Raw genomic sequence first — 21185 nt, 5'->3', positions numbered from 1 at the left:
ATATGATAAGGGTATGGAATTGTAATCTTCTTACCTTTTGGTTACTAGGACTTGGGAGTATTTCTATATGATACATGTTGAAGCTTATGAAGTACTCAAAAAGCCAGGATAATTAGGTTCGTCCTCATTCCGATCTAGACAGAAAGACAAACTGGTTACTTTGGTAATATATATTGAGATATATATGGGAAGTAAATTTAATTTTCAAATTAAATTTGAAAAACACCGATACAACACTTATTCTACAAAGTGTAGAGGGTCACGTAAGACTTCTTATAACACCTTAAAATGCAACACTCGAACTCTAAAATTTAGAGTGTCATATAGGACTACCCTTGCCCAATCTACTCAAAGGATTATAGATCATGAACGAGGAAATCTCAATGAAAGATTGGAACTTACCGACAGGCTGACCTACAATCACCTATTCTTTGGGAGTCATTTAGAGTTTTTTTCCTTAAAACCCATCTCCAATGCAAAATTCAACTTCGAACTTCAAAATGATGTGACATAATTTATTTTAGAAATCCTCAAGAATACACTCTAAATTTGGAGTGTCCTCGATGGGTATCTAAGTGTCGCGTAATCAATTCATTTAATTCTATAGTCAAAATATAAACTTTAAAGTTTTGAGTGTTGCAATGGAGAAGTCTTTCTAGTAGAGTATTTCTAGATAACCAATTAGGAAAGAGACAATTTGGAGATCCACTTTTCGCACTTAGACACCTAAGATTTTTAGAGATTTTCTTTGAGTGTTGCATTGGAGAATGTTCCCACATCATGATGGGGTCCAATAGAGTGTCCTAGTGCAGAATATTTTTTAACAAAAAATCTAAAATCTTAAGTAGCAGTCTAAGTTTATGAGTTAACTTCTCATTGGAGATGTTCCAATAGAGACACATCATACAAAGATCCACTTTTATTCCTGACACTGAAGATTTTGAAGAGTGTTTCTTGATGTTAAATTAGAGATGCTCCAGTAGAGTATATTCTCTTTCGTATAACGGGATGCCAAAGGTGCGACTCCACAGGTCCCCTTCAAGCTAGAGCCCCATTTTCAAATACATAATTCAATAGATTTAATATTTTAAGTGACATCTATGTATACATAGGAATGTATGGCAAGGGCGGTCGGGTCCAAAACCACAAAAGCGGTGGTTTTGTGCCCCAACATAGTGAAGAGCCTCATTTTCGAATTTTGTATGTTAGTTTTAAAGAAATATTTATATTTTGAATAGAATTATAACACGATTTAAGGCATAACTCAGCGATTAAGAGTTTAGATTGTGTGCAAGAGGTCAAGGATTTAAATCCTCCCCTGAGCTCTACTAAGGAAAAAAATTTTAACATGTGTTATATGCACCCTAAATTTTAAACCCACTTGAGGCCTTCCAATCATTTGGATCGGCCATGTCGAATGGTGTAGTGGTGGTAAGAGTCTCTCAAATGTCAGAGGTCTTTACTTCAAATCTCCCATTGATATTTTCAATAACATAATTCATTAGCTGGTACGAGGAATACCAGTGTAGGGGTATGAGTCTCTCGACGCACGACAGATCTTTCCTTCAAACTTCTTATATGTTTTCAATATGGGAAGTTTTATAGGGGCCTCCTATAAGTGGTATATGCGTCTCCTTCCTTCAGAATCTCCCTTTGAAGTTTGTCTTTAGGGAGGCGCCTATAACACTTATAAGGGGCGCCTTTAAAATTATTATTTTAATATTTTATTTTTATTTTTTTGTTGAAAGATAAATGCATTAAACTTCTAAACAAGTATCGTTACAAAACATATAAAAAAAATGAGTCAATCACCCTTTGGTGCAGTGGTTGCATATTCCCTCTTAAGTCCATGAGGTCGTGGGATCGAGTCTTGGTGGAAGTAGTTTATCATCAAAATGTATACCATGTAATTTAGACAATAGATAAAGTAGAGTTTGGAAAGGATGGACTTTCAGGCCCCCTAACATGGTCTTAAGGGTCTTTATATAGTCTTTAGGGCTTAAGATGTCTTAATTGGTTGTTATAGTGCTCATCCAAATGCATGATGTTATTCAAATGCTATGACTCTTGTAGTCCAATAACCAAATTTTTTTTTTACATAAATGAAGTATTAAATAATATATCTTCGATTCGTAAAATATTCTTCATTTTGTGGCTTGCAAATCTGACAACTCGTCTTGAAAGTGATATGAAATTTGATCTTAATAGCTTGCATGATTAAGTGAAAGATGAAACCCAAAATGTAATTGGTTCGAGACGTTATTCTATATGAGCCTCCATGACCCAAACCCAAATTATATAGTCCTTATTTGTGATTAGTTTGCAAGCCCCAAACATGTTAATTAAATTAGTTAATCAACTATAAGGCATCACAAATATGAAAGTCACACACATTAAAAATTTCTCAAGTTAATTATGACCAAAAAATTTTCCTCTCATTTCACTTCTTTTTTCTGATCTTCGTCCTCTTTTAGTTACTTAAGCTAAATATATTTTCTATGTATTATCAAGTTTGCATTTCTTTTATTTTGCAGTATGTACTAACTAGGTATAAATTTTTACTTTCGGCCAAACGCTACTGTCGAGTAATAAGGTAATAGAGTAGAGAACCAAGGAATTCTAAATGTGGATTAACATATACATATTTATATAAATAAACTCCAACTTGCAAGGACGAAGATAATATAACTACGATTAAGGCTTTTCACTTGGTCTTGGTGATTCTTCAAAATCGCGGAGAAAAATGAAAGGCTTTTTCTTACTCTTTGTGGTAGATATAACAAAATTGATCCAACTAAGAGGTTTGTCAATGAATTTTAGTGGTAGAGTTGTAGAGAGATCTTTGGGGAGAGTGATGTGTGAGAGAAATAACGAGATTTAAGGTAAGAAAAGTTTGTGAGAGATATATTAAGTGGTTTCGGGAAAAATTGAGAGAGTGATTTAAAAAAGAATAGAAGAATTTAGGAGAGATTTCGAGGTTTAGGAAAGAATTGACATATTTGTGTGAGAGAAAAAATTGTCGGAGATCAAGAGAAATCTGTTGTAGAGAGAAAGATGAAAGAAACATTTGAGGGGGAAAATTATAAGAGGGGAGATAACACACTTTTTAGAGAGGGTGAGGAAAAAAAAGTTGACGGCCGAAGATGACCACTGCCCGACACCCTCGACAGATACTTGTTGATCAAACTGAAGTAGAGTACTCAAGATTAGTAATGTATGTTTTATTGAAGAAATAGCCAAAGGGACAACTCTAGTTAGAAAACAGCGAGTCACTGACATCAAACGGAAAAACAAAAAGAGAGGTCAAATTGAAAGTTGGTCTTGTTTAGGGGGCTAAAATGAAATTCACTCAATTGACAACATATATAAAGTTGGACTGAAGGGAGGGCCCGCCAGCCGTGCGCACCATCACATGGATGTCAGTAGACAGTGTCGGCTTTGTAAATAAATACTACTACTCACTCACTCGGTCAGTACTCAGTAGTAGTGCCCTACCTATCTATCTATCTATCTAGGGGTATATGACTTTCAAGACATCCCTAGTGCCTGCACCCAGTCATCATTATCCTACCATTCTATTTTTTTTTTTTTTTTTTTTTAACTCCTACCATTCTATTTGTGCAGTCAAAAAAACCTAATCGACCCTTTGATTTTAGAAACAATAAGGTCAGGGTGACTGTCCAAAATGACCGTCACGCAAACCTTCTGTGAGAGGGATTCGGGTTTCTCTCTCCTCACGTGGAAGTCACGTGACGAGAGAGAAACTCGGGTTCCTCTCACACACGGTTTGGGTGGCGGTCATTTTGGACAGTTCTCGTGAGTTTTTGTTTTAGAAAACCACACAAACCAACCAAATGAAGAATATATTGTTACCTTTTGATATAAATATGTACCTACGTGTATATGTGTATGTGAGATTATATAGTTGTCATTTCCGCAATCTAAAATATGACGCGCTTTTCGGATGATCATATTTTCAATATTCTTGTAAAAATTTGAATTGTCATCGTTAAACAATTCTACTTGTCGTGTTCTATAAAACATTTCCACAACAATCTCTTCCCAGACCAATCTTCGATTTTTTGCTTGAGAACAAAGGGTCGAAAAGAATGAATTCATATCAAATGGCGTTGAGAGTTCCTTGAAGAAAAAAGGAAAATGTGTACGAAGATCGTAGAAATCCAGAGAAAGATCGGTTATCGAGGGGGGGGGGGGGGGGGACAGTGCCGATAAATCGTTATTGGTTTGCAAGAAAAGGATGGTAACATTTTTTCCTTGAGAAAATCATAACGATCGCCATTATCGAGTGTTTCTTGAGACTGTCTAGACTCCCCTAAACCCTAATTACCAAACCGAGTTGAACTCCTCTAAAAATAACTTGCATTATCGAATTTGACGATTTTTCCATTTCCGATCAAATTTTTCACGAAATATGTACCTAGTTGGTCGGTTGCCTGAGTAATTTTGGCTAAAAATGTAGGAATCGTCAGATTCAATGATGGAAGTTGTTTCAGAAGAATAAAGTGTAGAGAGAACGATAGAGGAAGGGTACAACTCGATTTGGGAAATTAAGAGAGTTTGGACACTCTTATATACAAAGGGTATTTCTGGTAATAAAAATAGGAAAAAATGTCACTGCAGCAGTATCAAAGTATTGGAAGTAATGGTCGAAAATAGTGTTGACTGGTGTCATTTATCAAACTTCGTGTTCCAAACTAAGGTCATTTAACTCCGTTTCCTTTTCATGAACCTTTGTGAAAGGTTGTGGATTTGGAGAATTTTGAAAAGTCTCCAGGACATAAAGACTTTGGTCAACTAAATTTGGTCTAAGGGGTTTAATAATTTTGGGTAAACAATTTGACATTTCTTATGTCTATTATTGTTCTTTAAACTTCACCTCCTTCTCTCTTCCCCTCTCTTTCTCTTGATAATCCTCTCTCTTACCTTTCCCTTTAATCTGTTGATGGAGTATATCTCAATCTCTCTCCCGTTGATTATGTCTCTCTCTCCCTTACACTGTTGCTCATTCTCTCGCTTTATTTGTCTCATTCTTTAGAGCTCATTCTCTCTCCCTATCTCTCACGACCCTCTCTTTCTCGGCCTATGTCTCTCACTATCCCTCTCTCTTTCTCTTTATCTTTCTCTCTCGTAGTTGCGGTAAAAGGAAAAAATTTCCTTCGCCGGAACCGAGAGAGAGAGACAGAAGAATAACAAAGAGTACGAGAGAGAGAGAGAAAGAGAAATAGAGATAAAGATAAAAGGAATTAAGAAAAGAAAATAAAAGAGGTGACAGTGGTGGCCGCTGTCCGGAAGTTGTAGTAGTGGAAGTCATGAGAAGATAAAGGGTAAAATTTCATCAAATAAATTTTTGAATTAAAAAATAATTATAGCTCTTAAGTCTGACTTTGATTGACTAAATCTCATGACTTAATTCCCAACATTAATCTACCTTCAGAAAGCATGGCATAATGGTTCATCATATACAACAGGAACTGCATGACCTAATTCAAAATTGAGTCAACATACTTACTAAAGGAGTACCCTGAGACAGGTAATGACAGGATGCAGGTGCTAGGTCATATTCATGATCATGTACTCATGTATCTATTACTGAATTTTGAAACCTAAGAGAGAGAGAGAAAGTGATAGTTTAAAGAGAAGAGACTGATGAATAAAACATGTGCACAGATTTTTGGGTCATGTAGTAAGTGTGCAACAACTGTCAGATTGTATGAAGAAGGCTTGTGATAGGTCACTTCATTATCATCTACTATCTAATATCTAAATATACATATAGAGTTAATCCAAAACAAGCCCGACCAATGGATCTTTAACATTTTTTATAACTATATATGGTATGCCCCACCACAACACAACAAAATATCAGTCAAAACTCGTGATCTAGGGTTTACTATTGTAGCAGGTAGACATACGGTTCATTTATTGGCAGTATATTTGGAGCTCTAAAAACTGGACCTTATATAATTGATTTCATTTAATTATGTAAGTTTAATAAATTATGAATTCCTTTTTACTTTCGGAAATTGATTACGGTTTACGCTAGTTATTACAATAACGTTGATAAATATTAAAGATGTGATAAGCACGATACTGTCAAATTTAACAAAAACAGATCCAAAATCCTATTAAACTATAACCTAAAGTTTAACTACATTATTTCTACTTTTTTTTTCTTATGAACATACATTACTTATACCCTAATATTCTTAAATTTAACAAGTCATGGATTCCACCTCCTTCGAGGAACGAACCCGAGACCTCCAAAAATTTTTGGAGTATACGTCAATACTTTATATCATTTGAGCCACCAAGTGTTGACAATTATGATTTTCATTTGAATATGAGATTTTTGGAGTTTTAGAACAACTCTAATCTTGGAGGGGTTTAGGCCTAAAAACCACGTATTCTTTAATGTACTTAAATCAAAGTTTCTACTTCAAAAACTAACTCCAATCTTGAAAGGGTTTTAAGCCTAAGAATTGTGTACGGGTGTGCCAAAAACGTGTATAATCTTGTGCATGTGCAAAATATGTGTGAGAATTATTTTCGACATAATTTTTCTTCTCAAATTATATGAAGAAATAGATAAAATGAGAAAGAATGAAAAACTTATACAAGAGATAGAAAGAAAATGGTTGTAAGAGTTAAGTATGGGTTGGTTCCCTACAAACATCCAACAACCTGATGAACCTCTCCTGCTCTCCACATGACTTTTGGGAGTCCTAACAATCATGTGGAGACTGACTCTAAAAAGGCTCAGTCGACTCTATAAGTAGAGTCGACTGAGCTCTTCTTTGGAGTTGAGGCTCAGGCCGGTTGCCGTGAGGGGTTGAAACACAAAATTTGAATGTTGGGCCTCAGCCTCTTAGGATTGGAGTTGGTCTTAGAGTAGATGCACTAATAACTGAATTAGCAGTTGCTGGCACATGATTTCTTATTTGAAATGCTAGACAATGTGGGAATTCTATAAGCGCACCATATTACCACTGTGGCTATTTGTTTCTACATAAACCCACAAATTGAGTAAAAGTGTCCATAGCTATAACGTGGGCGCCTATCGAGTTTCCTAAAACATTATTCAAAATCTTTAGATATTCAGCTGGAATCAGATTATCGTATGGTTTATACAAACCCATTTTTTGCAAAGGAATTCATAAAACTGAAAACATATAAGAATATAAAATTATACTTTAAGGGGAGTCTTTCAAAAGAATGCCAATAGTAATTGGTGTATGCATCAAGTGGTGGTCAACATGTCGTGGCATAGCAAATGTGATACAAAAAGAATTCCAATAATAATCGATGTATTCATCAAGCGGTGGTCAACTTTTCGTGGCATAGCAATTACAGATACAAGATTCTGTGGCAGGTCGTGCCCCATTAGCCACCACCATATACATCCAACACTCAATAGTATATACGTGTATCGTGATATGGTGACTTGTTTCCACAGCAGAAAATATTTGCTTTTCACGTTTCACAAAAATGCGAATGAATTATCTTATGGCCAGTGTTTTGGGGAAAGAAGCAAAGTTTCTGGGCCAATAAGTTTTAGGTGGAAACAAAGTTTTTTTTTTCCTCCAAACACTACCCACTTCTTATGTATTCTTCCACCATCTTCCTTCTTACCAACATCAACTCGGGCGATCATTATTTCCGGCGACAACAACTCCGGTCATCCATCTCCATCTCTTTCTCTTCATCCCTCTCTTTATCTTCTCTCTCTTTCCTTTTTTTTTTTATCAAAATTCCGGCGAAGGGACCATTCCCTTCGCCGGAACTTAGAGAGAGAGAGAGGGAGAAGAGAGATGCAGAGAAGGGAGAGAGAAGAGAGAGGAGCAGGGCCGGCCCTGGGCCTAGGCGACCCAGGCGGTCGCCTAGGGCCTCCAAATTTAGGGGCCCCCATTTGATATAACATTATATAATATATAGATAGTATCATTATATGTATTCTTTTATGCACATATATTACAAGTTTGTTTTGGCAGTAGAGTTGGTAAAGTAGTCGATTGGTGATCTTAAGGTCAAAGGTTCGACTCCCATGACCTACATTTTTTTTTAAATAATTTTTTTTTTCAAAAAAGATACTAAAAAAAATGTGATTAGTGATCCTATATCGAAAAAGGCAAGAAGAGCGGTGTTTTAAGTAGTATTTGTTTTATTTGTAATTTTAATAACTATAAACTTTATTAAAAAAAAATGGCAAGGTTATATCTTTTCGACTTAAAATATAGGGTCCCCGTCAATAAGTCCGCCTAGGGCCCCCAAAAGTCAGGGGTGCTACTGGAGAGGAGAGATAGAGAGAGGAGAGAGATTGCCGGCCGCCGGTGGCCGGAGAAGAGAGAGTTGAGGGATAAGGCACGTTTGGATCGTGTTTTTTTGGTTTTCCACCGTCTTCTCCGGAATTTTTTTTGCTTTCCCATCTTATATGTTAAAAAATCCTTGTCCCTTTTTCTAAAACTAGATTTTTTATCTGTCGCTAAAACCTGTTTTCATAGTGCCAACATTTATGTCCACCACCCTTTCAAGTATCGGTAGAAGCAGTTTATCATTAAGATTTATCCCATGTAATTTAGTCACTAAATAAAATAGATGTTGTCTGGGTTTAAACTCTTTGTTATCGGAATTTAGACCTCTTTAATTATTAGTTTAACTTACGCGGTTATCGTGCTCATCACATCTTAACGATATATCAATACCTTGTAACGACTAACGTAGACCATAGTCGATTTCACAAAAAAAAAAAAGTACGGACATTCACAATGACGTCAAGGGTTTCTGTGCAAAAGTGTAAAGCTTGATCACTAATCAGCAAATTATATACATCTAAATTTTTCTGTTCAAAGAAATGTAATTTATTTTAAGTACACCTATCATCTCAGTGCAAAAATTTCTTTTGGACACCTCTCAAAATACCCAAAAGCCAAATTCTTTTTGTTAAACCATCCCTCCACAGGATGAACCTGACATTGGATTTGTTCTCAGATCTTTAATGGACTACCGAATTTATGCAAGAACAACAGAGAACAGAAGCATGTCATCTAAGAGATGCATTCTGGCATTCGAAAGTTAAGGGAATACTATCTTTGCCGCGTATGAATCTCCTCATTAAGAAGTTGAGTTATCAGTCCTTGATCAGTGGTGGATTTACTTTCACTTAATAAGCTATACAATGTTCGTAACTCTTCGGGGTTCGCCTTTTTCAAGAGACCCTTGAGTATTGTGGTGTGGGTGCTCGATTGATCCTCTTCTTTTATTCTTGAGTTGGGCTCTTCTGTAGTTTGACCAGTTTGTGTGTTTTGCTCAACTTGTTGCTTGGACTTCCAGTACTCTCTGCAGATCTTATTTGGGTCATTTGCCTCTATACCCTGATAAAGAAAATCGTCGATGTTAAAGAAACATTCATAGAATGAAATCAATAAAGCGTCCATTCATCTCTTCAGAGTTCCAGCGGCTTGAAAATCCCAAGCCACGTTATTGAGGTCTGAACCCGAAAGTTCTTACTTACGAGAGTTACTCTCTATAAAATGTTCAGAAGCAAATCTTGAAGAGACTTTTTAGTGGACTTGTGTACCTGAATGATTGCTGGTGAAGAGAATCCAAACATTTCAATGCCATCAAGACTCCCAGGTGGTTGCAGAGGCAGCTTTGCTCGTCCCAAGGCGTGTAGCTTCCGAATTTCTTGATTCACTCTCTCTCGCACCATATCCCAGCATTTGACTGCTGATAAGTGTATGAACACCTCACTCGGAGATTGCTCTACCTTAACCTGAAATAAAAGTAAATCTGTGTCACAATAAGAGTAAACCAGACGGGCATCCTAGAGGGTCACTGGACAAGTTCAGTCCCAAATTTAGATGCCTAAGGCGTATAAGGCCTCCCTCTGAAAATGACTCGTAACTTCGTACATGGATGGAGAAACAAAAAGGCTACATTCTGGATCAAATTTACATAAGGTGTCACGAGTTAGTAGTGATGGTGATCGAAGTGGAAGTAATATATAAAAAATGCTGTGGTCCTTGTGGAATTTTTTTTCTTAGTGGATCGATGTTCCGCACTATTGTGGCCCAAAATTCAGTAATTAATGTTTCTCATGGAAAGAATTGGTAGTGATTCGCGTAAACTTTTGCGGACTTTAACCAGGTAAGGGTTTAACAGTTCTTCAAAATCATACGTATAAACGTAGTATATGCATCAGAAAAGGATAGCCCAAATAACCAGAAAGAAATACCAGGTCCCTATACACCATAACCAATAGATGGCAAAAGCTAAAAAGCTATGCAAGCATTTGAGAGTCAGATTCCAAGATGAAGAAAATTTATTTACCATAAAAAGAGGCCCCATATTCCCCGAATCAAGAACTTCTGAGACGTAGTGGCACATTTTAGTTGGATCAAGCACGTTTAAATAACTAACCCGACTCTTAAATCCTGCAACAAGGAAAAGAATAACCAGAAGGAGAATAATTTCAATTTTCGCAAAAATATATTTAAAGAATGAGAAGCACTAAAAGAAACAATGCAAGTACATTTTACCTTTGGGGTATATCGCCTTGTTGCTGGACCATAAGTTTCCAGATAGCACAACCCCAAATTCCAGTGGCTCAACACTGCAATTTATCCTTTTCACCACCTTTGCAATACGAGGACCCTTCTGACGGTAGTATCTGTCTAGATTATTGGAGACGCAAGAGGGGTTCCCAGATAACAGATTTGCCTGATCTGCTACATTCAAATTGGAACCAAGTATCGTCTTTTGATCATCAACCTCAGGATAACCGGGTTCCTTTTTAGGTAATAAATCTTGGGTAAATTGTTTAAAACCAGTGGCTGAAGATCCGGCATGGCAAACGTTTTGATGAGAGAATTCTCCTTTGGCATCAATCGGTCCCATAAAGTTGTACTCTACGCATTTTTCCCGTTTCTTGTGGTCTTCATCCTTTAAATCCACATGTTGAAATGGATGATCCTTCTTTTCCTGATCAGGCAAGAAACTAGTATCCTCTCCATTTATTACAGATGCATCCATCTGTGGCATGTCTAAACTTCGACCTTTCTGAGAGTTACACAGACTTGTCTTCTCATCAGAAAACAATTTATGCGGCTCATCCTCCTCATCATCACTGAGAAATATGATATTAGTGTCTCTGGCTAAAGACGACGCTTTTGTTGGTTCAACTGCAACTTGGTTTCTCAAGGAAGTATCACTCTCAAAAGCGGTAGAACAACTCAAAGAGGATGGTTGACTAGAACTTCGTTTTGGGTTCTCCGCATATGATGTGTCTTCTTTGGAGAGCTGGCACGTAGGAGTCCTTAACAAATTAGAAACCAAATCTGGAGAGCCTTCTAACCTATCCATCAATGCCTTCCCATGTGAAAGTCTACCTCGTATACCTAAGTCGTTCTTATCTCTGGAGCCCTGCGAAATTTGGGGTGTCTTCTCTCCTACTAGGGAGACATCAGCATTCGGTTTTGTTAAGGATGGCACCGGCACCACACGATTATGAGAAACATTGTTGCTGGTGGAAGCTACTGAATCCGGTGCTGGACGAACTAATGGTTTTGCTTCTAAAGAATGAGATGGTTTACAAAGAGGAGGGCTAGATAAGGATCCTGGAATAGTTGATCCCTTGATTTCTTGGTGCAACCTTAGAGGAATTCCATTAGTTATGGTGGAATCTTTTGTATCTTGAAATCCATGATCTTTCGCGTTTGTTGCTTCTGAGAAATGAGATTGTTTAGCAATAGGCCTGGGAATTTGAGAGTTGTCTTTGGATACAAAGGAGGTCAGGGCCAAGCCGAGATCTAGTTTTGCCCACCTGTATACTGAACTTAATTTTCCTAGTAAAGCTTCAACAAGGACATTCAATTCACTTATTTCATAACGGAAGAGGAAAGTTCTGTCACTCCAAGCGCACGAGCACAACTGCTTAGCATGATTCAAGCAAGCATATCTATCTAAGGTACATTGACAACCTACAGCAGACAAGTGCAAATCATAGAAACATATGAAGCATTCCCTTTCACAGGTGGCATCAAAATTGACGTCCATTTTCATAGTCTGCGAAGAAGTGCAGAGGTAATCTCTCCTCGTGAGCTCCACATCGACACGTGACTTTGTAAGAGAAAAATATATGATGTCAGAATAAAAAATAATCTGAAAAACATGTAACTATCTTTGGAATTCTTCATTTGATAAGCTACCAAGTAATGAAATTCAAATCAATTACCTTGAGTGCCTTCGCTAAGATTCCATCTTTCCCACAGACTTCTTTCCATCTTAAATTATCTGAAGTGTTTTTTCTCAGCAAAGAAAGTTCCCAATTCGCCTTAACGGCTTCCCTCGCCGCTCCTAGCAACAACTTATCGTGAGATATAGATGTCTTACGCCCTTGTTCTCGGTAGAGCTCTATTGCATTTTGCCCATGAGGTAACCAATCAAGAGGAGCAACATTTACAGCCTCCGCACAATTAAATCCACAATTAAACCCCGAGTGATATGCTCGAGGGAAAGTGAGAACGAACTCCCTCGGATTCTGTACACAGCGAAACACTGGTACACCTTCAGATTTTAAGATAGACGGTGAGAGTTGAGTAACCTGCAAAGAAACTTTTGCGGTTCAGTAAATAAAACCAACAATTACTCTTAGATCTAAAAGCTAAGGGACAGGCTAGTCCTCCCTAGAACATAAAGTCGTAACCCAATTATTGCCGTAAGAGCTTAGTTATTTCCACACTAAAGATATTTGATTAAATGAGTCGATCAACTTAAATGAAGGGGTTTTCGTATCGCTAACAGATGCATCATGTGCGAAAAGGCGGAAGAGACTACAAATCACCTATTCATTGCCGAGTTGCGGCGGCCCTATGGAACTACTTTACCAACACGATAAATCTAAAATGGTGCAACCCGAGGGCAATAAACCACATATTGGTACAATGGCAAGGGCCCGAATAAGTTTAAGGAACAACAGGAAATATGGAACGAGGTCCCTAAAGCTAAATTTGGAAATAGAGAAACAACAAAATTTTGAAGGAGGAAAACAGTTGCACCAACATAGTGGAAGAAGATGTAGAAGGAATTCTATAGCACTGGTCTAGAAACCTTAATACGGCGGAAACAATTTCATACGACAGTTCAGACCTCGGAGGCTTGGATGTCATACCACATAACCTAGCCTCCCAAAGGGTCGTTGTTATTTTTTTTTCAATATATTATTTCAAAGATTCAAAAGAAATAAAAAAAGAAATCAATGGGGCCATAAAGTGAATGAAATGGAGATACGAGAACCCCCAATGTCTCTGATGAGTCCGAACCATGTATGTTATAAAAATATCTGGATTCGGTTAACATGAACTGGACGGAAGATAAAGATAAGTGTAGAATCTCGAGTTTCACCAGAAAATGATGCAGCCTTGTTATTTGGTGGTAATGTAAAAGAGATGGCATAACTCACAAGTTTATGCAGCAAGTCTGGTTGTTCCTCAAACAAGTCTGGCAAATGCTTTCTCATAGCTGCCTCCAACTTGACTGCATCTTTCCCAGGCACACCATACCACATTTTTGGAGCACCCCAATGCATGTAATTTAGTGAATATAAGTGATGGTCTTCAACATGCTGTTTTTGAAAACATAAAATAAATTAATAATAATGCAGAACGCCAACAGCAATTTTATGAATAAGGCGTGTTTATCTTTATTATATATGTTCACTGTAGTTTAAGGAATATAAACATAAGAGGCTCAGAGGAGTAAGATTTTACTGGACCAACTTTTGATAATGCATAAATCACATCTATCTGAGAAAAATGAAAGGCACATTCCATTCTTACCCAACAAAATGACGAAAAGCACATCCCTATGTATAACCATGGCACAAGCACACCAGAAATATCACCGCTTTCATAAGAGAGCACAGAGGCTGGAAGCCTAGGTAAATTGTTCAAATTCCAACCAGATTTTAAGTATTTTTCATCCGAACTAGAAATTTTTGATGGAGATGACGATTTTGGAAAGCCACTACCAAAAACTCCAGTTTCCAAGTCAGCACCATACAACACCTACAAGAGCATGCAAAACAACAAGAACATAAGAAACAAAAGATCAAGACTTGGGTCATATGTCATACTCACTGGTTTGTACCTCAATCTCTTCGGTTGGATTCTCAACCATTCGCCAGTATTCACCCTCAATATTATCAACTGATGGTTCCCATTGCTTTTGAACAATGCAAGGGTTACCTTCCGAATCAGTGCATACCTCCTCCTTTCGAAAATATTTTCTCTTGAACTCGTCCGCGTACTTTTGAAAACTAGCTAAAGTATGTTCTGGACCAGGCTCAAACCCAAACGAATCAGTTTCATTAGAGGATCCACTAACATTAATTCCTGCCATATCCACAATATCAGTTCCACGATCCGATTCCAGTCTCCTTTTCTTCCTCATACCATTAGAAGTAATAGAAACTTTTCTCATCGTGTCACGTTTTTGAAGTTTGTCCACCCGTTGAATCCGTGTATAAAATACAGAATTGTCCCATGTACTGTTTTCCTTGAGAGGACATGGAGGTTTCCATGAAGAGGGAGGAACAATACGGCATATTCCATAAGGCTCAGCTTTTGAACGTATGCTTTCTATATACTTCAGTGTATCATTGAACTCCTGAAAATAAACTTAATAATTACTCAAGAGTCCAAATTTCTTCCAAATGCAGATCCCAATCTATGAAGAGAACCAAAACAAACTAAAGAAAAAATATTATTCGAAGTTGTAACAAGTAAGACCTCCTCGTTAGGGTAGAACACCGGTGCATCCGCAATGATTGGTCTACGTGCCTCTTCTGGACGCCATTTTGCTATGACCTATTACAATCCTCATTGTTAATTTCGAATATTAAAGAATTAAGGAATCCAATACAAGAGAAATCCTAAACAGAGACTTAACCTTTTGGCAGTTAGCACACTCTATACATCCACGAATAACTCCCTTTGGGAGGCGAGGTTTTGAATGCGGGTGCTGCAATAGAAATGTATTAAGTAACAGGTAAGGGGTAATAGTATTATAGTAACTTACTAACTTCTATAATGAGAATTTCCGGACCTGATGAAAGTGTTCACGTGGAGATTCCTCATCTGAACTATCATCTGATCTGATGTAATTTATCCAGGGTCTATGCCTAAGAGATCTCTTTAGCGTAGTACTATCACCAAACTCACAGTCCGAGTCCATCTGGATCGGATGTGGCTCATTGGCAGTGACAGAGGTCATCCCACTAATCAAACCTTCACTGTCATCCATCTTCTTCAAGGTAAAGGATGTAAGTGACACAAAACCTGGTGGAGCCGACAAACCAACTTTCTCTTTAACAGAAGAACCTTCACATTCAACCCCCATCAATACTGTAAATGAAAACAAATATTCTGTAAAACACCAAACAGCTATACGACATGTTTGAAACTTAAAATGAAGACAACGTAAGAAATACAAAAAACAAATCCTTACCATGAGCTTATGCAGTAACAAATAGATGAAGGTATCCATCAAACTGCAGGATCTTTAATGCTTATAGAAAAATATTGCTGTTACTGGACAAACAATTACAAGCAGAAGTTGTTTAGAAACTCAACAAACATTTTAATATCATGAGGACAAGCTACACATATACAAAGCACCTGTCCATCTACCACATAGTCAAAGCAATGAAACTATGTGCATACTTACCAAGGAACAAAATTTCAGTTTCAATGGAAATTTCTGTAAATCCGGAAATGGAAATATTTCGTAGAAATAGAAATATTTTGGGTAGTGTAGAAATTTTACAAAACTATGGAAATAATGGAAATACAGTGCAATTGTAAATTGTATATAACAAGATTATTATAGCATAATGAAGCATAAAAATGATGTATATAAGGAATCAACAAAATCTATTAGTTTGAGGGGGTATTAACAATTACATACGTCCGGGGGTAAATTGAATAACTTCTTGACAATAAAACCAAAAAGATAACATTCTTACTGATAATAGTTAATAGTTAACAAACTCTGTTCGTCTAAGAAGGTATGGTCAATTACACAGTTATATCAGGGGTTTACTAAGATAAATCAATTTGGACAATTAAGTCAGGGGGTAAATCAATCAAATAGATGTAAGAAAGATAAGGAAAAAATCAAGAGATATCTATGAGAAATCAAGAAGAAAATGAAGAGGAAAAAGATGAAGGAAGGAGACATGCTTTTAGTTTTAGTTTCTTTGGATTTTTTGCTAGATTTCCATTATGTAGGTCCAAATTATCATGTCTGTGAAATTTCAAAATTTTCAACAATTTCGGCTCCAACAATTTCGGTCGAAATTTCCCTTCTGTCGGTGGAAATTATGCACGACTAGTTGTAAGTACGATTTCGTGCACCTAATCTTAATTTCTGAAAACTTCGCAAATATCCACTGGAATTTGTCGAAATTTTATTTCTTAATACTTACTAGAATCGCATTGTAACCCAAATTATAGATGCGGCCTTCATGACTTAAACTCCTGATGTTGGTATGGGTCTTATACCATTATACTAAATGCTAGATTCCAGCAAACAAAACTTTGAAGCAGTTGTCGAGAAGGAGCATGTATTAAAAAGAAAATTCTTAATGTAGCAAACCATTAGGCAATTAAATAGTGTATCGATTGCCCCGACACATGATACAAGTACCGAATATGTGACAGGCAATGTTTTAAAACACATTTTACGCGTCAAGGCAGTTTGTTCTCACAAGTCGAGGCTGCGTCTCGAGGCGTATGCTTCGATGCGTAAAAGGCGTAAAGCTTTTCTTAGTAAGAAAAATGATATCAATTATGTAAAAACATGACATAGTCTTTCTACTCTACTATCATATTCATAATATAAAGTTCCAAGTGTTTAAAAAACAAAAATACCAAGGAATGAAATTTCGGTTTCGGTGGAAATTTCGGTCGGTCGAAAAGTGGACACGTTTCGAGGACACATTTCGGTCTGTGTGGAAATTTTACAATTTTGCGAAAACGATAGAAATATGATGCAATTGTTCATTACAACTCTCTTTAATCATTATTAAGCATAAAAAGATGTAATCATCACTCGGATAATGGTTTATTTAATAATGTGTAGTGAAACCTGTTAGTTTGGGGAGTATTTTCAATTACACAATTAGTTTAGGGGTAATTTAAGTAGTTTTAAATTTGAATTGTTACATCAGGGGGTAAATGACTAAACTAAGATATTATGTGTACTACAAAACAACCCCATGAAAGCTCTATAGGAGCCTCATATTACTGCGCTAGGCACCCTCTCAAAGCCGAAAGATTGGAAAGATTTTGTTTATGGGGCGCCTACCGCAATAATATGGTGTATTAAAAACTTCCCAACATAAACCCTAAATGAATTAGGGTTTTTTCAGCGAATCAGTATCTTCCTTCTTCTTCTTCTTGCCGCACCTACTTTCTCTCTCTAGGGTTTCCCAAAACCTCGAACCTTCTCAAGTTGAACGAAAACTCCTTAGGGTTTTGGTTGTCAAGATGATAAATAACCAATTAGAAAAGAAATCAAGAAGAAAACTTGTAGAAATCAACCAAAACTGGAACAAGTAATGAAGAAGGTATGCTTATTTTTTCAATTAGATGGTGTCTAATACTGTCTGTGTATTCGAATATTTCGAAACTTCAAGCGAAATTTCGCCAGATTTCGACCGAAAATCTGCACGAAATTTTTGTAAGTGCCTTTTCGTGTCTATAAGTTGAAAAACCGAAATATTTCGTCAATTTCGACCGAAATATGTCGATTTTTCATTCCTTGAAAAATACTAATATTTTTGTTTTGCCAACAACTCAAAATAACAGGTCACTTCAGTTGGCGCACGTTTTATTCTCGAGTTCAAATATGTACGTCACCAAGGCCTCAGCTAACCGCCTCGCCTCCAGGCGCGCCTCGAAGCGTACTGTCACGCCCATTAATTTTTTGGCTAAGCAATGGGCATATGTGACATCCCCTTCCTTGGTAGTATCCTTTTAAATTGGCTAGAGAACTCAAGAAGACATCATATTGGGCCTAGCAAATGGACTTGGGCTATGTTTTACACACTAATGAGTTGCCAAGGGAGGAATTCTCTAAAGAATTATGGAGCAACTAGGAGCATTCTAGAAGATTACTATAGATTTTCATGGAACTCTACACACTTCTTAGCCCTTAGATCTTAGACAGTTAGACATGTGTTTTAATCTAGTCCATCCATTGTATGAGTCTTGTAGTATAAATAACGGTGAACCCCCTCATTTGTAACCATCTAAGAAGTGATCCAAGCAAGTGAGAGTCCAAAGTGTGACTGACTTAGGAAGCATGCCTGTATAATTTTGTACTTGAGTGTTTGCTGGCAATAGAAAAGTTCATACCACCAAAGTGTTAGTGTGGTATTGTTGAGCTTTTTTGCTAGTTCTCTTAGGTTCGTAGTAGCTTAGATCTCTTGTGTGATTCCGCCACCAAGGGATATTGTTTGCCTATAGACAAGGTTACTTTGCAAAATTGAAGAAAGGCTAACTTTTGCTCGACTTGCGCCACTCCTGAAGCATAAGTGTCGCACAGGTAATACGTGACAATGCTTAGTCATAGTTTACTCTGTGACAGTACGCCTTGGAAGTTTTTTAAAACATTTTTGACACATACCATGTGAGAATGCAATGTGCTACCGGTTTACCTCCTTGGGACACTATTTTTGTTGGAGGATATTTTAGGATATTTTCCTTATACCCTAGACATAATATACTCTCTATGATGTAAATAGGATTCATGCACCTTCTCTTGGACATTCAATCACCATAAAATTTGAGATCTTAACTAGTTTACGAAAAAAATTGTAGTTAACTACTCAAGTATGTAGATCAAAACGTCTGGTCCACTCAAGTAACTCGTCGGATCGGGGGTAGACCGAGCTGATTCGATGTCGATCCACCGAGTCAAGGTTTTCATACTTAATAGAGGGATCTCTAGAAAGAGAGGTTTATCCCATGCAGATGCTTGTTGTACAGTACTACAGTATACACCAACTGTTGTAATACTTTTGCAGCTATTGATATGTCTAAAGATGTTTATAATTGGAAACTTTAAAATTATGTTTATAATTGTAAAGACATAAACTATTGTAATACTTTTGCAGCTATTGTTTTTAACTTTATACATAACGTTCTGTATAAACCCTAACTCGGGGTCTCGACCGAGTCTCGTCTCGGGAGAGGGCCGAGACCGAGACAGGACCCGAGATTCTCGGCCGAGACCAACTACATAGACTGATCCCAAAGCCGATCCCAACACGACCCCGAGCCAGTCCTGTTACGAGCTATTGGTACCGTGGACTGGTCAATCCCATTCCCAACTGCTTAAAACTCAATTATCGGTATGCCAAATTTGGAATACTAGGTCACTAACTCGCCAAAAACCCTAAATTATTTCATGTTATAACCCCTAAATTGAATATCTACAGGTATCAATTCTGACAGAAAACCCTAGATTCTTCGAGTTCATCGTAATAGAATAGCAACTACATCAACATAAAAACATGTGCATAGCGGCACTTACATATTCTTTGCTGAATAGACAGGTTCTTGTTTCTTGATATATATGGGCTCCAGCTTCAGAACCTAATACATGAACAAATTCATGAAAGATGACCTAAAATCAAATCAAACTAAGAAGAACAATACAATAACAGAAGAAAAAAAGAATGGTTAAATAGGGTCTAAAACAACGGATGAATAACCAAAGAGGTTCAATCGGATTCAACAGATCTAACCCTAACCAAGATAAACACAAGTAGGTACCCACCAAAACGGCTTTTCTTGCAGGAAAACTGGTTTTGTGGACCATAGGTTGAATCAAAAACCACTCAATTCCTCTAAAACCACTTTCACACAAGAGACTTGATTAATTAGGGGCAGGGAAAACCATATGAATCTAAAACCAAGAATTTGTCCCAAAAATTCAAATAAAATCTGAAAAAATAAACTCAATAGAAGAGCAACACTACAGATCTGTAGTTGATACTCAAATAATTATTACCTTACTAGCAAAGATTTGTTAAGATACACAAGAAAGGAAGAAAATACCAAGAAAGAAACCCTAATCTTACATATAATTCATAAAGGGTAAGATTGGTACCAAAAAGAATTCTCTCTCTTATTATAACTCTCTTCCCTCAAGGCTAGAGCAGTCCCACCTCAGAAATTTCAGCAAAGAGAAGAGGGTTTTTTCTAAAACAAAAAAGTTTCAAAAGAGGGCAGAAACAATACTTTAGTAGAGGTTATGTATTGACCTAGTGAAAAACTGAAAACTCTCAAAAATAAAAATAAAAACTGCTGAATTTTAATGATGGGAACAAATGCTTAAAATTTGTAGAGAAACTCTTTATATAGTATGAGGTTTCCTAATCCTAAACAACTTCTATGTAGGAGTTCTAAAAATAAGAAATTGCAGGATTTCAAAAGAATAGGAAATAAAAAACTTTTTTTAAAATAATCATAAAAAGACCGTTTTGAGATCGTAAATCTATATAATAACACAGAAGGAAAACGCTGACTGAGACAAACATCTTTTTTTAATAAAGGATATTGTCTAGAAGTGCTTCCTAAAATTTAAAGTATGGTCCATGGGTATAAGGCCCAAAATAATGTTTAAAAAAAATTTAGGGTTCAGTCTTCCAAAAAAAAGAGTTTTTAGTCCTTTTACAATTTGGACATAAAGACCCTTACTATATAAAACCAAATCCCGTCCATATCCCCGTACCGATTTCATGCTTTTTTTTATTAGGGTCGGGCCAAAATTGAAACGACATTTTTGTTGCGTGATTGGGGGATTAAATAGGAAATAACGGATATTTCCAAATCAATTTTCTCTCTCTTACTATTTTTTTTTCGATTCAAATCAATTTTCTCCCACTTAACTTTCAGATTTGAAAAGAGTATATTTTCTGGGATCAGTTTAGCGTAATTTGGGGGGTAATATACAAAATGTATATATCACTTTCTCTCACTTAACTTTCAGATTTGGAAAGAGTATATTTTTCTGCGATCAATTTAGCGTGATTTGGGGGTTAATATACATAACGTATATATATCACTTTCTCTCATTTAATTTTCGTTTTAAATCATTCT

The 21185-nt window shown here is 36.7% G+C and overlaps 1 protein-coding gene across 4 annotated transcripts; it reads right to left on the bottom strand.

The window, feature by feature from the left end:
• Positions 1–8796: 8796 nt before the first annotated feature.
• PKDM7D (Transcription factor jumonji (jmj) family protein / zinc finger (C5HC2 type) family protein) lies at positions 8797–20680 on the bottom strand. 4 transcript variants are annotated; one of them, XM_086664045.1, is made up of 14 exons: positions 20194–20680; positions 19615–19676; positions 15523–15605; positions 15121–15419; positions 14965–15036; positions 14805–14882; positions 14164–14682; positions 13854–14081; positions 13478–13639; positions 12251–12619; positions 10557–12135; positions 10348–10451; positions 9596–9790; positions 8797–9389 (listed from the first exon to the last, which is right to left on the bottom strand). In XM_086664045.1, the coding sequence occupies exons 4-14, from the start codon at positions 15412–15414 to the stop codon at positions 9102–9104; spliced, it is 3888 nt and encodes a 1295-aa protein (XP_086520171.1). In that variant the 5' UTR covers positions 15415–15419; positions 15523–15605; positions 19615–19676; positions 20194–20680; the 3' UTR covers positions 8797–9101. The 4 variants fall into 4 exon arrangements, with proteins under 4 accessions (XP_086520171.1, XP_086520172.1, XP_086520170.1 ...); XM_086664046.1 differs by having other exon boundaries at positions 19861–20611; XM_086664044.1 differs by having other exon boundaries at positions 20095–20554.
• Between the last annotated feature and the right edge of the window lie 505 nt (positions 20681–21185).

This window comes from Eschscholzia californica, unplaced genomic scaffold (assembly GCF_041429995.1).
Source record: "Eschscholzia californica isolate CP2 unplaced genomic scaffold, dmEscCali1.0.p SCAF_2, whole genome shotgun sequence".
Lineage (NCBI taxonomy): Eukaryota > Viridiplantae > Streptophyta > Magnoliopsida > Ranunculales > Papaveraceae > Eschscholzia > Eschscholzia californica.
The sequence above is the reverse complement of the archived record's forward strand: the minus strand, read 5'-3'. Positions and strand labels throughout refer to the sequence as shown.

Excerpts from the sequence above, each read along its gene's own strand:
- PKDM7D (XM_086664045.1), bottom strand. The coding sequence starts at position 15,414 with ATGGGGGTTGAATGTGAAGGTTCTTCTGTTAAAGAGAAAGTTGGTTTG. Across the intron at positions 14,082-14,163 it reads ATCCAACCGAAGAGATTGAG|GTGTTGTATGGTGCTGACTT; the intron begins GTACAAACCAGT and ends ATGCTCTTGTAG. Across the intron at positions 12,620-13,477 it reads CAGACTTGCTGCATAAACTT|GTTACTCAACTCTCACCGTC; the intron begins GTGAGTTATGCC and ends GTTTCTTTGCAG.